The sequence below is a fragment of the Apodemus sylvaticus genome, chromosome 16, assembly GCF_947179515.1.
Source record: "Apodemus sylvaticus chromosome 16, mApoSyl1.1, whole genome shotgun sequence".
NCBI classification, from domain to species: Eukaryota; Metazoa; Chordata; class Mammalia; order Rodentia; family Muridae; genus Apodemus; species Apodemus sylvaticus.
This window is the reverse complement of record NC_067487.1, coordinates 53,787,773-53,801,068: the sequence shown is the minus strand read 5'-3', so window position 1 is coordinate 53,801,068 and position 13,296 is coordinate 53,787,773. Positions and strand designations below refer to the sequence as shown.

General features: G+C 40.5%; 1 protein-coding gene across 3 annotated transcripts in view; it reads right to left on the bottom strand.

Moving 5' to 3' along the window:
- Ipo11 (importin 11) overlaps positions 1-13,296 on the bottom strand; it is a 152,190-nt gene that overhangs the window by 120,866 nt on the left and 18,028 nt on the right. For all 3 annotated transcript variants that reach the window (XM_052159462.1, XM_052159463.1, XM_052159464.1), the window contains 2 exons: positions 9,046-9,118; positions 8,569-8,772 (listed from right to left, as the gene is read on the bottom strand). In XM_052159462.1, coding sequence (XP_052015422.1) covers positions 8,569-8,772; positions 9,046-9,118 — 277 coding nt within the window. The remainder of the gene's footprint in view (positions 1-8,568; positions 8,773-9,045; positions 9,119-13,296) is intronic.

The window sequence follows — 13,296 nt, the reverse complement described above, 5'->3', positions numbered from 1 at the left end:
CCATGGACATCTGTGCGCACAGGCAGGCACATGACTATAACCCCAGCGCTTGAGAGGCTGAGGCAAGAGGACTGCCAAGAGTTTAAGGTCAACCGTGACAGCTTAAAGCAAGAAAGAAAAAGCAATGCACAAATATAATTTGAAATAAGTTCAAATAGCCACAGGACCTTTACCTCAGTCTTCTCCACTACCACATATGCTAAACTCACTGAAAAATGAAGGGAAAAAAAGCAATGATGATAAGCATTCTTTAGTTCCTCAAAATACAATGACAAGTCCTGCCTGGTATGTGGCATTCCACCTGTAACATCAGGGCCAGGGAGTCGGAGGCACGAGGATCCCAGGCTAGCCTGTATAGTATACACTGAAATCACTACAAACAAACAAAAGAATCCCAACTCAAAATAAGATTGAACTGGGCAAATTCAAACACTTGTAACTTCAGTACTCACAAGACTAAGGAAGGAGAATCTGACATTTGAGGCCAGACTGAGCTACATAAGACCCTGTCCTTAATAAACAAACTAATATCCGATTAAGCTTGAAAAGAGAGTTAACCACATAGAAACTGGCATCTCCTCAGGAAAGCAAATATTAAGGAAAATTCAGCCACCCTAAACAACCAATACATTTTAGAATCATGTCAAACTTTCATTAAGTGTTTTATAAGAATGGCAGGAAAAAAACAATATGATCTTTACTATAATAATTTTTAAGCATTAGTTCTGATACCATAATATGGTTGTTTGAATAGGAATGGCTCATATAAAATGCTTAGTCCCCAAGGAGTGGCAGCATTGGGAGGTGTGGCCTTATTAAAGGAAGTGTGTCATTTGAGAGGTGGGCTTTGAGGTTTCAAATGTTCAATCCAGACCCCTCAGTGTCTGTCTGTCCCCCCTCTCCCCGTTGCCTGCTAATCCAGATGTACAACTCTGAGATCCTTAACCAGCACTATGTCTGCCTATGCACTGCTATGCTTCCTGACCTCTGAACCTGGAAGCCAGTCCCAATTAAATATTTTCCCCTGTAAGAGCTGTTGTAGGCATGGTGTCTCTTCAGTAATACAAACCCTGAGACACAGAAGAATATTACTTTACCAAAATCTGCTATCTGCCCTAAGTGAAAATTACACTAAATATAAGAGCCTCTCCACTCACTCCCCAAAGAACAGCAACTACCAAAACCATCTCTAAATAATGTATCCTAAGCAAGAGATTAAGACAGAAGGAACATTTTCTTCAGGGTAGACTCAAAGTCATTAAAATAAGATTTTACTTGTTCCACAAAACCCTTCACATTTAAAACCTGACTCTAAAATATATGTAAGAAAGTCTGGTAACTCAGGCAATCAAAAGAATGGTTAGGGGCTAGAGAAATGGCTCAGTGGGTAAGAGCACCGACACGCTTCCAGAAGTCCTGATGGCTCATGACCATCTGTAATAGGATCTGATGCCCCCTTCTGGTGTGTCTGAAGAGAACAATAGTGTACTCATACATAAAATAAATAAATACTTCTTTTAAAAAAAAATGGTTAACTTAGGAGGGAGGGAAAGAGGACCAAGAGTTCAAATCCAGTCTCAGTTCCACAGTAAGGTTGAGGAGGCCTGGGTACCTGAGACCCTGACTCAAAAATGTTGAAGGTTTGTAAGATAGCTCAGCAAGTTGGATCCCCAGAACCTACATTAAGCGGAAAAAGAGAAAAATCAACACCATTATGTTATCCTCTCATGTCTGCAAACATCATGTACAAATACACTATTGTCCAGGTAATGAGATAGATATCGTTAATGCCAGCAACTGGGAGGAAGAGACAGGAGGATCTCTATGAGTTCAAAGTCAGCTTGGTCTACAAGGCAGCCAGGGCTACAGAAGAGACCCTGTCACAAAAAAAAAAAAAGAAAGAAAAGAAAGAAAGAAAAGAAAAGAAAAAAGAGAAAAAAGAGAAAAGAAAAGGAAGGAAAAGAAAGAAAGAGAGAGAGAGAGAGAGAGAGAAAGAAAGAAAGAAAGAAAGAAACAAAGAAACAAAGAAACAAAGAAACAAAGAAACAAAGAAACAAAGAAAACAAGCAAGCAAACCACCCTAGGCTACAGAAAACTGTGTCTCAGGAGACCAACAACAAAAGACTACATATATAAAACAGTGGGCAAAATTGAACACATAGTGAACACATTCATAATCCTAGGTAGCTGGGAAGTTAAGACTGGAAAATCCTGAGTTCCAAGTCAGTCTGGGCAACACAGGGAGATATGATCTCAAAAATCAAAATATATGTAGATATGGAGCTAGGGAGATGGCTCAGTGGTTAAGAGGACCCTCGGCTCTTCCAGAGGTCCTGAGTTCAATTCCCAGTAAACACTTGGTGGCTTATAGCAATCTATAATGGGTTCTGATGCCCTCTTCTGGCATTCAGGTGTACATGCAGAGAGCACTCAGATACCTAAAACAAAAGGCAAAAAAAAGATATAGATACTAATGACAAAGGCCTTAATCTATTAATTCTTTTTTGTTTGCATTGTCTTGTTCTTTGCATTTTTCACCTTTTCTAACCCTTATTTTAATCAAAGCTCTTATTATCTTAGTAAGAGAAGTATGTACCTAACATGTCTGGCCTACAGTATTTCTGAATGAGGACAGTATAGCACTTTGGATAGAAACAAACCAATGATTACAATGTAGAAGTAATCATATCACCCTTTTGCATAGTTTCTCCTTGATTAAACTTTACTCTCCAAAATCCCTTTCCTAATTAGGTGCAGACATTTAGACTTCCTGGTCTGCTTCTGCATGAACAGTCTAAGAAAACTCTTCTGAGAATGGTAGGACAAGACCCCTTCTCATAGACAACTTGATCATTCTCAATATCTGTTTAGGGTCCTTACCTCAATCCACTGACAGTGTCTCATCACACTGGTCTGCCTTCAGAAGCAGAATCCTGTTAGGTCAATTTAAACCCAAGCTGTCCCTCACCCCTGGCTGTCTCCTCTTAGTAACCTAACCTCCCACACCATCCCAACTCCTTGACTGGAACTCTCATTTTTCTTACATTAGCACCTATCTTCCCAACTGCAGACCCTCCTCCGGGAGCCCCTCTGAAGAGTCAGTTTTACTGTGACTGTCTTTAGCAAGTACTTCAGCTACTTCAGCAATCATTCAGTCCTACTGTAAAACAAGGGAAGACAGATTTAAAGGAAGAAACCACACTCCAGAAGCCATCAACTGATGTCTGCTTATAAAAGGCTCAGATGGAAAAGACAAAGGAATAAACTAAACCAAGTAAGAGGAACACAAATATTTTTTCTACATTTTCTTCTAAAAAACATGGCAGGGTGTCTTAGTCAGGGTTTCTATTCCTGCACAAACATCATGACCAAGAAGCAAGTTGGGGAGGAAAGGGTTTATTCAGCTTATACTGTGGAAACATTGCTGTTGATCACCAAAGGAGGTCAGGACTGGAGCTCAAGCAGGTCAGGAAGCAGGAGCTGATGCAGAGGCCATGGAGGGATGTTCCTTACTGGCTTGCTTCCCCTGGCTTGCTCAGCCTGCTCTCTTACAGAACCCAAGAATACCAGCCCAAAGGTGGTACCACCCACAAGGGGCCCTCCCCACTTGATCACTAATTGAGAAAATGCCCCAAAGATGGATCTCATGGAGGCACTTCCCCAACTGAAGCGCCTTTCTCTGTGATAAATCCAACCAGTGTCAAGTTGACACACAAATCAGCCAGTACATAGGGGAAGTATGTTCATTAAGACACTACACAAATAAGCTATGTGATAAGCACTTCTGAAAACTGGTTCTTCCAAACCTTAAGTGGTGGATTTTCTATTTTTAACCAGAAGATAGAATGCCACCAACTGACAGCTTAGTGACCTCAGCTGAGAAGCACACACTTAACTCCTTCCAATATACAAAGTGAGCCATTAAAGTAAATCTAACTTGTCTTACCCTTTCAAGTATTCTTAGATACTAAGGCCCACTGTCCTCACAATTCCCACTAGGAAAAGTTAGCAACAAAATATTAAAGCAGTGGAACGCATAGCCATGCAACAAACTGTAGAAACCAAGACACTTTCACCTGAAACTAATCAGCAAGAAGCAGTCAACAAGCACAGAAAAGCTGGGCACACAACAGGGCAGAAAACCAACAAGAACAGAACAGAAAGGAATGACACTCTTCTAAATTAATTAAAAGATTTTAAGAGACAGAGCTCACCTCCTGGCTCAAAGAAATGGTGTGTAAAAATATCTTTGAGAAGAACCAGAGAAAGACAGGAATATTAAGTCATTGTTTTCACTTTCCTCAGATGTGACACATTAAAGAAGATAGATAGATAGATAGAAAGAAAGATAGATAGATAGATAGATAGATAGATAGATAGATAGATAGATAGATAGATAGATAGGATTGGGCTGACTGTTGCAGCCTGTGTTGGGCTAGGCAGGCTCCCCTGTGCTCACACCCTCAGTGCTGGCTGACCTGTGTGTTCACCATTAGGGCCAGCTCCACTGTTGCCCAGGTAAGGTGCAGGGCCCATTCTCCCAAGTGCTAAAACCAGTAAGGAAGCAGTGCTAGCTCTCCTGTTCTCATGCCACAACAGTAAGAACAGCTTAAGCAGCAAAAGTCTTCACAGCAGTCTTCCTACATAGCTAGCAGCAAATGAGCAGCTATCTGTACCTTAATCCTACAAGACCAGACCCTGTCCTAGCACCTACTACCTACTATCTATCTGCCTACCTATCACCTACCTATACCTACCACCTACCATATCTGTGTTTCCAGGCTCAACTAATCCAATTCACAATGAAAGGTACTAATCAGCTTTCTCCTAGATATTTGTTGCTCATGTAATCTAAAAAGAGCCTGTTTCCATGAAATTTTGCTGTATACTTTTTTGTTTATTGAAGGTAAGGTTTTATTACGTGGCTTAGCTAGCCTGGAACTGAAAAGGATGTCAGTTTGGCCTCAAACTCACAGAGACCCACTTGCCTCTGCCTCCCACGGGTGCTGAGATTAAAGGCCTGTGCCACCATGCCCAGCTTAAATATGGTAATTTCTAAGAACAGAATTCTTCTTTCATTGTTTTTTGGGGCTGCTTTGTTTTTGCCAGTGCTCAGAACTGAATCCAGACCCTTGGGCTCTTCCTAGGCAAGTAAGCACTCAATCACTGTACTATATACTCAGCCTAATTATTCATTTAACAGTTATTAAGCACCAACCATGTGTGCAGTCTTCTAGGCTAGATAGCAGAACTGCAGCAATAAAAGTAGCACTCAATGATCTGAGAAAGTTCAGTGAACATTCAGCACAATGTAGCCAACAGTCCACCAAGCTTAGCATCAGATGCTAGGCAGGCCTGTATCACAGAAGACAGGGAAAGGAACTGAAACAATACTACAACAAAGCCAACCATAACACTGAAGAGACTGCTAGGCTAAAACAAATACCTGAGAAGCAATCAGCAAGTAAGAAGGCTGAACCCTTCCAGAGCCCAAGCAGGTCATACTTTTACTGCTGAATAGTCATTAATAAAGGTTAGCTGTAACCCAGAATTTTCTACATATTTGATGCTAAAAAACAAAGTAGATCATTTCTTTAATCTTGACTCCTAGAAACAGAGCAAAACAACTGGGAGTGGTGGTCAACCTTTAACCTCAGCACTTGGGAGGTGGAGACAGGTGGTTCTCTGGGAATTTGAGACCATCCCTATTTACATAGTGAGGTCCACACCAACCGGGGCTACATCAAAAAAGAAAAATCTGTGTAAGGCAGATGGCTCAGCAATTAAGCAAACACATTCTTGAAGAGGACCAAGGTTCAATTTCCAGAACACACATGGTGGTTCACAACCATCTGCTAACTACACCCGGGGATTTGATGCTCAATTCTGACTTCCAAGGGCATCAGGAATACATATGGTGCATATACACATATGTAGGCAAAACATTTATACACAGACATTAAAAATCAACATTTAAAAACAGTTGTAAATCTAAAAATAGGGGGGCTAGAGAGATGGCTCAGTGGTTAAGAGCACTGACTGCTCTTCCAGAGGTCCTGAGTTCAATTCCTAGCAACCACATGGTGACTCACAACCATCAATAATGAGATCTAATGCCCTCTTCTGGGGTGTCTGAAGACAGCTACAGTGTACTTACATATAATAAATAAATAAATAATTCTAAGAAAAAAAGTTGTAAAATATAATAAAACAACAGAAATCAAGGTAACATGATAAAGAACAACAAAGTAATCCCATGATTATCAAAAAGAATTTTTTACTCAACATTCTTAAAGAAGACAGCATATTTTTAAACGTTTTATTCTTTGTGCCACATCATGCACTGCAGTTCTGCTCATCTCCCTGTCCTTTCATATCTGCCCTTTGCCCTTGTAACCTCCCCCTCAAAATAAAACACACACACACACACACAGAGAGAGAGAGAGAGAGAGAGAGAGAGAGAGAGAGAGAGAGAGGGAGGGAGGGAGGGAGGGAGAGGGAGAGAGAGAGGGGGAGAGAGGAGAGAGGAGAGAGGAGAGAGACAAACAGATAGGGGGAGGGCAGGCATAGAAAACATCACATCATGGAAACTGTAGTGTGTCACACTGTGCTGGTTTTGTGTGTCAACTTGGCACAGGCTGGAGTTATCACAGAGAAAGGAGCTTCAGTTGGGGAAGTGCCTCCATGAGATCACACACACACACACACACACACACACACACACACACACACATATCTGCATCTGTCAAAACTAATGTACTGAACATGAGAGTCCCAAAACACATACTTCTCTTCTCCCTATTTCCCCAAACCTCCCTCAAACACAAGGCACTACACTGTGCGCCAGGGACAAGTTAGCTAGCCTTTTGTGAAAGAATAGAGCTTTACAAAGACTCTCTTCTAGAACTCTTTTCTCTGGTTTCCCCCATTAAACTGTCTATCTCCCATATGCTGTCAGCTCTTCGATTATTCCTCCCAATGTACAGCTAGGTGTCTCCTTTAGAAATAAATATAGCATCTCAGTGCTTAGAATTTGTCAGGTGTTCTGGCTGTAGCTGTGCCAGAATATCCTTTATTTTAAAAACAAAAGGAGAAGGAAAGAAAGCATAGATACATGTGCTTAAAGTCTAGACACAGGAGTTTAAACACGAGGAAGAGTAGCAGTCAGAGAAAGTAAGCCTGGAAAAGACTGCTTAAGACCACATGCTAAATGAAGAAGCAGAAGAAACCCTCCAAACTTGCAGGGGAAAGACAGATCATTGGGAAAGCCTGAGCGACAGAGTACAGGTAAGGAAAGAAAAAGAACCGCACAGAACAAACAATGTCCTATAAATACATTAGTTTTCTGAGTCCCACCGTAAACATTCTAATTATGCGTGTTTTTCATAACTACCAAACGTGAGCAAGAACACCAAAACAAACACCTTCAAATTCAGCAGTATTACATGGTATGGTCCAAAATGTCACCAGAAGCAATATGAAATTGCTAATTTCAAAAATAGCAAGATCTAAAACCATACCAAGAAAAGTAGAGAAAGTACTACCTGGTAAGAGACTGCCATCCCTGAAACAGTACGGACAGAAATGTGCTGCATGGGCTCAGGTCTGTCAATGTTCTAAACTAGCTGGGTGTGCAAGGGAACCCCGACACTTGGAGATGGGGCATGAAGATCGGTACTTCAGTCTTCCTCAGCTGCATAGCAAGCTTGAGGCCAGCCTGGACCATAAGAAACCCTGCCTTAAAACAAAAATTAAAAACTGGGGGGCTAGAGAGATGGCTCAGCAGCGACAAGCACTGACTGATCTTCCAGAGGACTCAGGTTCAGTTCCTACCACCCACAGAGTAGCTTACAACTGCCTGTAACTCCACTTCCAGGTGTAAAATCTTCACATAAACATACATACAGGCAAAACACCAATGCACATAAAAAATACTTAAATTTAAAATTAAGATTAAAAACTTGACTATATCTGGTGGTACTGTTTTGTAATGCTTTGGAATTAGGGCGTGGCCACACTAGCAAAAGTAGGGTGAAGACTAGTCTGAGCACTCACCTTCCTGATCCACCAAGATTTGAAGTGCATCTACCACATATGCCTGCTAACATCAACTCTGCCTTCCCTGCCATGGCGGACTGAAACCAGGAGCCAAAATAAACTCTCCCACAAGCTGTCTCTGTGGAGCATCATCACTAGGACAAAGGTAGCCAGCACAGTCTTTCAGTTGTATCTCTATTTTACACCCATTAACTATGTAAGCATGCCAATCTACTTCCTAATTTCAGTACTGAACCTGCTAATCATCCCTTCCCACAGCTTTCCTGAAGAGATCTGTTATCACATCTCAGCTACACTGACAATCTCAAACCAATTTCTTTGCTTTCAAAGTGTTTCCTAACACAAGCATACTCACTGACACCTAAGTGAGCTTTCCATACATATCACTGCAGTTTAGATTACAGAGATTTCAAAATCTTTCCAAAAATATTAATACAAGAAAAAAGATAGCCATTTTTTATACAAGTATGATTATTTTCATAATCAAATGGAATTATGTTAAATACTTACATCATAAAATAGCTTTCTGTCAGCAGCTAGGCGTTTCGACGCCAATGTCTTGGTAACATGATAGAAGGTAAGCAGAGCCCTGTGCTGTCGAAGATCGTCTTGGACTTTAACAGACTCTACAAGAGTGGGGATGAGCTCGGGCCACTGTCTAGGACAGTCTAACCGAGCAACTTTTGCAATCAGCACTGCAATTTGTGTTGCAATCTAAAGAGAAAAAAAGAGAAATCATGAGGAATAACTGAAATCAAGGCAAAGGATAAATAATACAGTCATGTCTGAAATTACTCCTCAGGAATTAACTATGTTGAACATATCAAAATTTCTTTCTAATTACACATCAGTTTGACTCTTCTTTTTTTTTTTTAAAGTCTTTCTTGGATTTTTGTTGGTAGGGGCAGGAAACGGGACCTAACATGTAACTCAGACTGGCCTCAAACTCTCCACTCAGATTTCATTTTTTTTACTTTTGTCACTGACCTGGTTTATTGGTTCATTAAAGTTGGTGATGAGCCCTGCACGCAATGTTGACTTCTCCTCTTCTGAGAGAGCACTGTAAAAAAGTGAAATTATTATGCAGGAGAATGCCACCCAGTAGCAAGCGAATCAAGAACTGCTATGAATTCTAACAATAAAACACCTTTAAAGACCTTTAAATCTGCTTAGCTTTAAACAGAATCATTGCCATCACTTAAATGCTAGCACACATCAAATGAGAAGCTTAAAGCTCCTTCACAAATGAATAAACAGACAGTACAATACAGTAATCTACAGAAAATAAGGTAAATCCAGAGTAACAAGGCAGTATGGCCATGCTCACCTTCAGGACACTATCAAAGACTAATCCTATGGGCCCTCAAAGGGCACAAACTTTTTGCTTTTGGATTTCTACCTACATAATCTGTAAGAAATAAACCTAGGTTATCTGTAAACATTCAGTTTGTGGCATAGCAGCCTAAAGAAACTTACAACCCCAAAGCAAAAGAGGCAGTCAGGGCAGAGGAACTTGGTCTCAGCAAGAAAAGACTGCACTGTGATGAGCCAATATATCTTTCCTTTGGTACCCAGCCAGGAAAAAAAAACAGCTGAAAGCAGCATACGGTGCTAAAGAGGGCTCAACAGACCTCGCAGCACTAGCGAGGCAAAGAACTTAAGGTGGCCAGAAAGCAGTATCTCAGCAGACAAACACTCAAAGCTTACAGTTAAAACCCCAGGAAGGCTCTAACTTGAGGCAAACAGTAAATCAAAAAAACAAAACAAAAACAACCTTAGGTACATCATGGTTAAGGTCATATTCTGTCTGCTTACCTAAATTCTTTCTCATGAAAGATAACAGAAATTATAGCCCCTTCAACTTCATTATACCATGTTAGCATCCAATCAAAACTTATTATGCATGCCCCAAAAACTAAACAAAACATGACTAAATTCAAAACACAAGCAGGCATTATAGCCACCAAAACCATACTCAAAAGTAACTGTTTTTTAAGCATATACGAGATGGAGAATTTCACTGAACAATCAGAATCTGTTTTTTTAAGTATCAAAGAGAAATCCTAAAATGAAGAACAGTAAGTCACTGGAAATATGCAGATTAAAGCATGATAAGGCTTACACCAGAGGCCTTGCCATAATTAATAAATAGACACGATGTCTGTCTGTCTGCCTGTCTAACCACGTCAGCCTAAGCTCAATCCCTGAAATGCACATTGTGGAAGAGAACCAACTCCAAGTTGTCATCTGACTTCCATATATGTGCCATGGAATGTGCTCACCCAGACACACACACACACACACACACACAAAAGAGATGATTGAGAGAGAGAGAGAGAGAGAGAGAGAGAGAGTAAGTGAATGAGTTAGTGGAAAATATGTACCCATAACAATATTCCAGAGTTGAGCATTATTGTGAGGTTCTTACGTTAGGTAACAAGCAGTGTGCTAGCACATGGCATGCTCTGCTCTAACACATGACAGGTGCAATGGTATCACCTGACTGTAAACTGGTGCTAAACAAGCTTTCAAAGAGAACAAGTAAACTAATATTTTTTTTTAAATCATTGACTAATCTCAAGTCAGACTCAAGGATAAGTGGGAAATGAAGACTGGAGACAAAACAGAAAACAGTGAGTGCCAAGGCTGAGTGTGCAGTAGAAAAAGTGTAATCCTAGCTCTTGAGAGGTGGAGGCAAAGGAGCAGAATTGCATGGCCAGTCTCAGATACACAGTGTGGCTATAAAAGACCATCTTTAAAAACAAAACCAAAGCCATGTATGGTGGCTCACACCTTTAATCCCAGCACTCAATGGACAGACAGGTAAATCTGGCCAATCTGATCTAGTAAGTTTCAGGACCACCAGTGCTACATACTAAGACCCTGTCATAAATAAATAAATAAATAAATAAATAAATAAATAAATAAATAAATAAATACTAAAAAAGTAAAAGAAAATAGATTTAAAGTTCTAACAGGCATCTGTGTACACAACACCAACATGCAGCACTATCTCTAAAAGAGAATGACCATTCAGTACTTCATTAAATGTAATGGGCATGATACCAAAATAGAAACATGTGCCACGCTGAATAAAAGCAAAACTCACAGGCCTCAGAGATGTTACAGTGATTAAGAATATGTGCGGCACTTGTGGAGGGCAGGAGTTTGGCTCTCAGCACACTTCAGGTAGCTCCCATAGCCTGTGACTCTAGCTCCAGTGGATTCCAGGCCTTCCCAGGCACCTGCACACACTTACACACATTCACACACATTCACACACACACACATTTTAAAATAAAAAACAGCTATTTGCTACTTTTTAAAAATAACTGTAAATGAAACAAAGTAATAATGAAAAAGATGTAACACCAACATAAACCACAGAAATAAGACGCACATACTAACCATAATGTAGCTGCTGGGACTCTATATCAGACAAACTAGACTTTAAGTCCAAACTCGTCACTAACGCTAAAGAAGGAAATTCTCATAATACCTGCCTTCTATAACCTTGAATAACGCTAAAGAAGGAAATCTCACAATACCTGACTACTATAACCTTGAATACCTATGAGCCTATGGCAACCTCAATATACAGAAAGCAAAGTCTACAGAAAAAAAGTAGGAAAATACATGATATTTGGAGTTTGGCAAACTTTTCAGAAAATGTGGAAAAAAGTCAACAGATACAGAAGTCTTAAGCAGTATAATTTACAGATCTTAGATAACTGACATACACAAACACTACAATCCCCAACTGCAAAACACAGTTTTCAAATGCTGGTAAGTCATTATCCATCTTATAGTATTTTGGTAAAATGAGAAAATATTTTTTTAAAAATCAATAATAAAAAAATTACTAAAAATCTTTATGTTTAAAAATTGGAAAAATGTTGCTGATTAACCTATAGCTATAGGTCTGAAAAGCGATTCCAGTTGGCAATCCTGTTATTTCCATGCCTGCTATGCTCTTTGTGGTATACTAAATAGCTTTCTTATAAAAAAAATAAAATAAAATAAAATTCAAGCAAAATTTAAAACGTTCTATTTGACCTGAGACAGGGTCTCACTCTGCAGACCAGACTGACCCAGACCTCACTGTAACCAAGGTTGGCCTCAAACTCACAACAATCCTCCTGCCTCAGCTTATTCATCCTATAAACAGTCACCAAACCCCAGACACTATTATGGATGATAAGAAGTGCATACCAAAAGGATCATGCCATGGTTGTCTCCGGAGGGGCCCTGCCAGAGCCTTACACATACAGATGCTAGCAGCCAATCATTGGTGGAGCGTGCGAGGAGTTGGAGGGTGGTTCGACTCAGTTGGAGGAGCTGAAGGGGTTTACAGCCCCATGGAAAGAACAAGGATGTCAGCCACCCAGAGGCCCAAGGACTCCCACGGAAACCATCAACCAAGGGGTACATATGGTTCCAGCCAAAAGTGTGGCAGAGTAATGCCTTGTCGGTCATCAGTGCGAGGAGAGGTCCTTGATCCTGTGAAGGCTCAATAGATGCCCCAACAAAGGGAAATTGGATTGGGGGGGGGGCAAGTGGGAGTGGGTCAGGTGGAGGGGCATATACTTGGAGGCAGGGGGTGGGAGGAGGGGTAGGGGGCTTTTGGGAAGGGGGAAACCAGAAAAGGTTTTGCCATTTGAAATGTAAATGAAGATTATAGCCGGGCGGTGGTGGCACACACCTGTAAACCCAGCACTCTGGGAGGCAGAGGCAAGCAGATTTCTGAGTTCGAGGCCAGCCTGGTCTACAAAGTGAGTTCCAGGACAGCCAGGGATATACAGAGAAATCCTGTCTGGGGGTGGGGGGGGGGGGAGAACCAAAAAAAAAAAATCCAAAAACAAACAACAACAAAAAAATGAAGATTATATTCAATAAAAAGAAAAAAAAAGTTGACATTACAGGCTTGAACCGCCATGCCCTGTTTAAAATGCTAATAAGGGCTAGGGTATGGCTCAGGGGAAAAAAATGTCAGAATTCACCTCTTGCCAATCAACCAATCAGTGAATAGAATGAATGAAATCAAAACAAGACTATATTTCTAGGTTTTTGCAACTGAACTAAAGTCATGGAACATCTTGGGTTTTAGATATTTAGATTATTAGATAAGTTAGTTGATTCTCATCCTATGAAAATAACAGTCAGAATAAGTACTATCAAAGCAAAAGCAAACTTTTCAGTGCTTCAAATCTGCCTAACCTGCCAACTTTGCCACCTTTG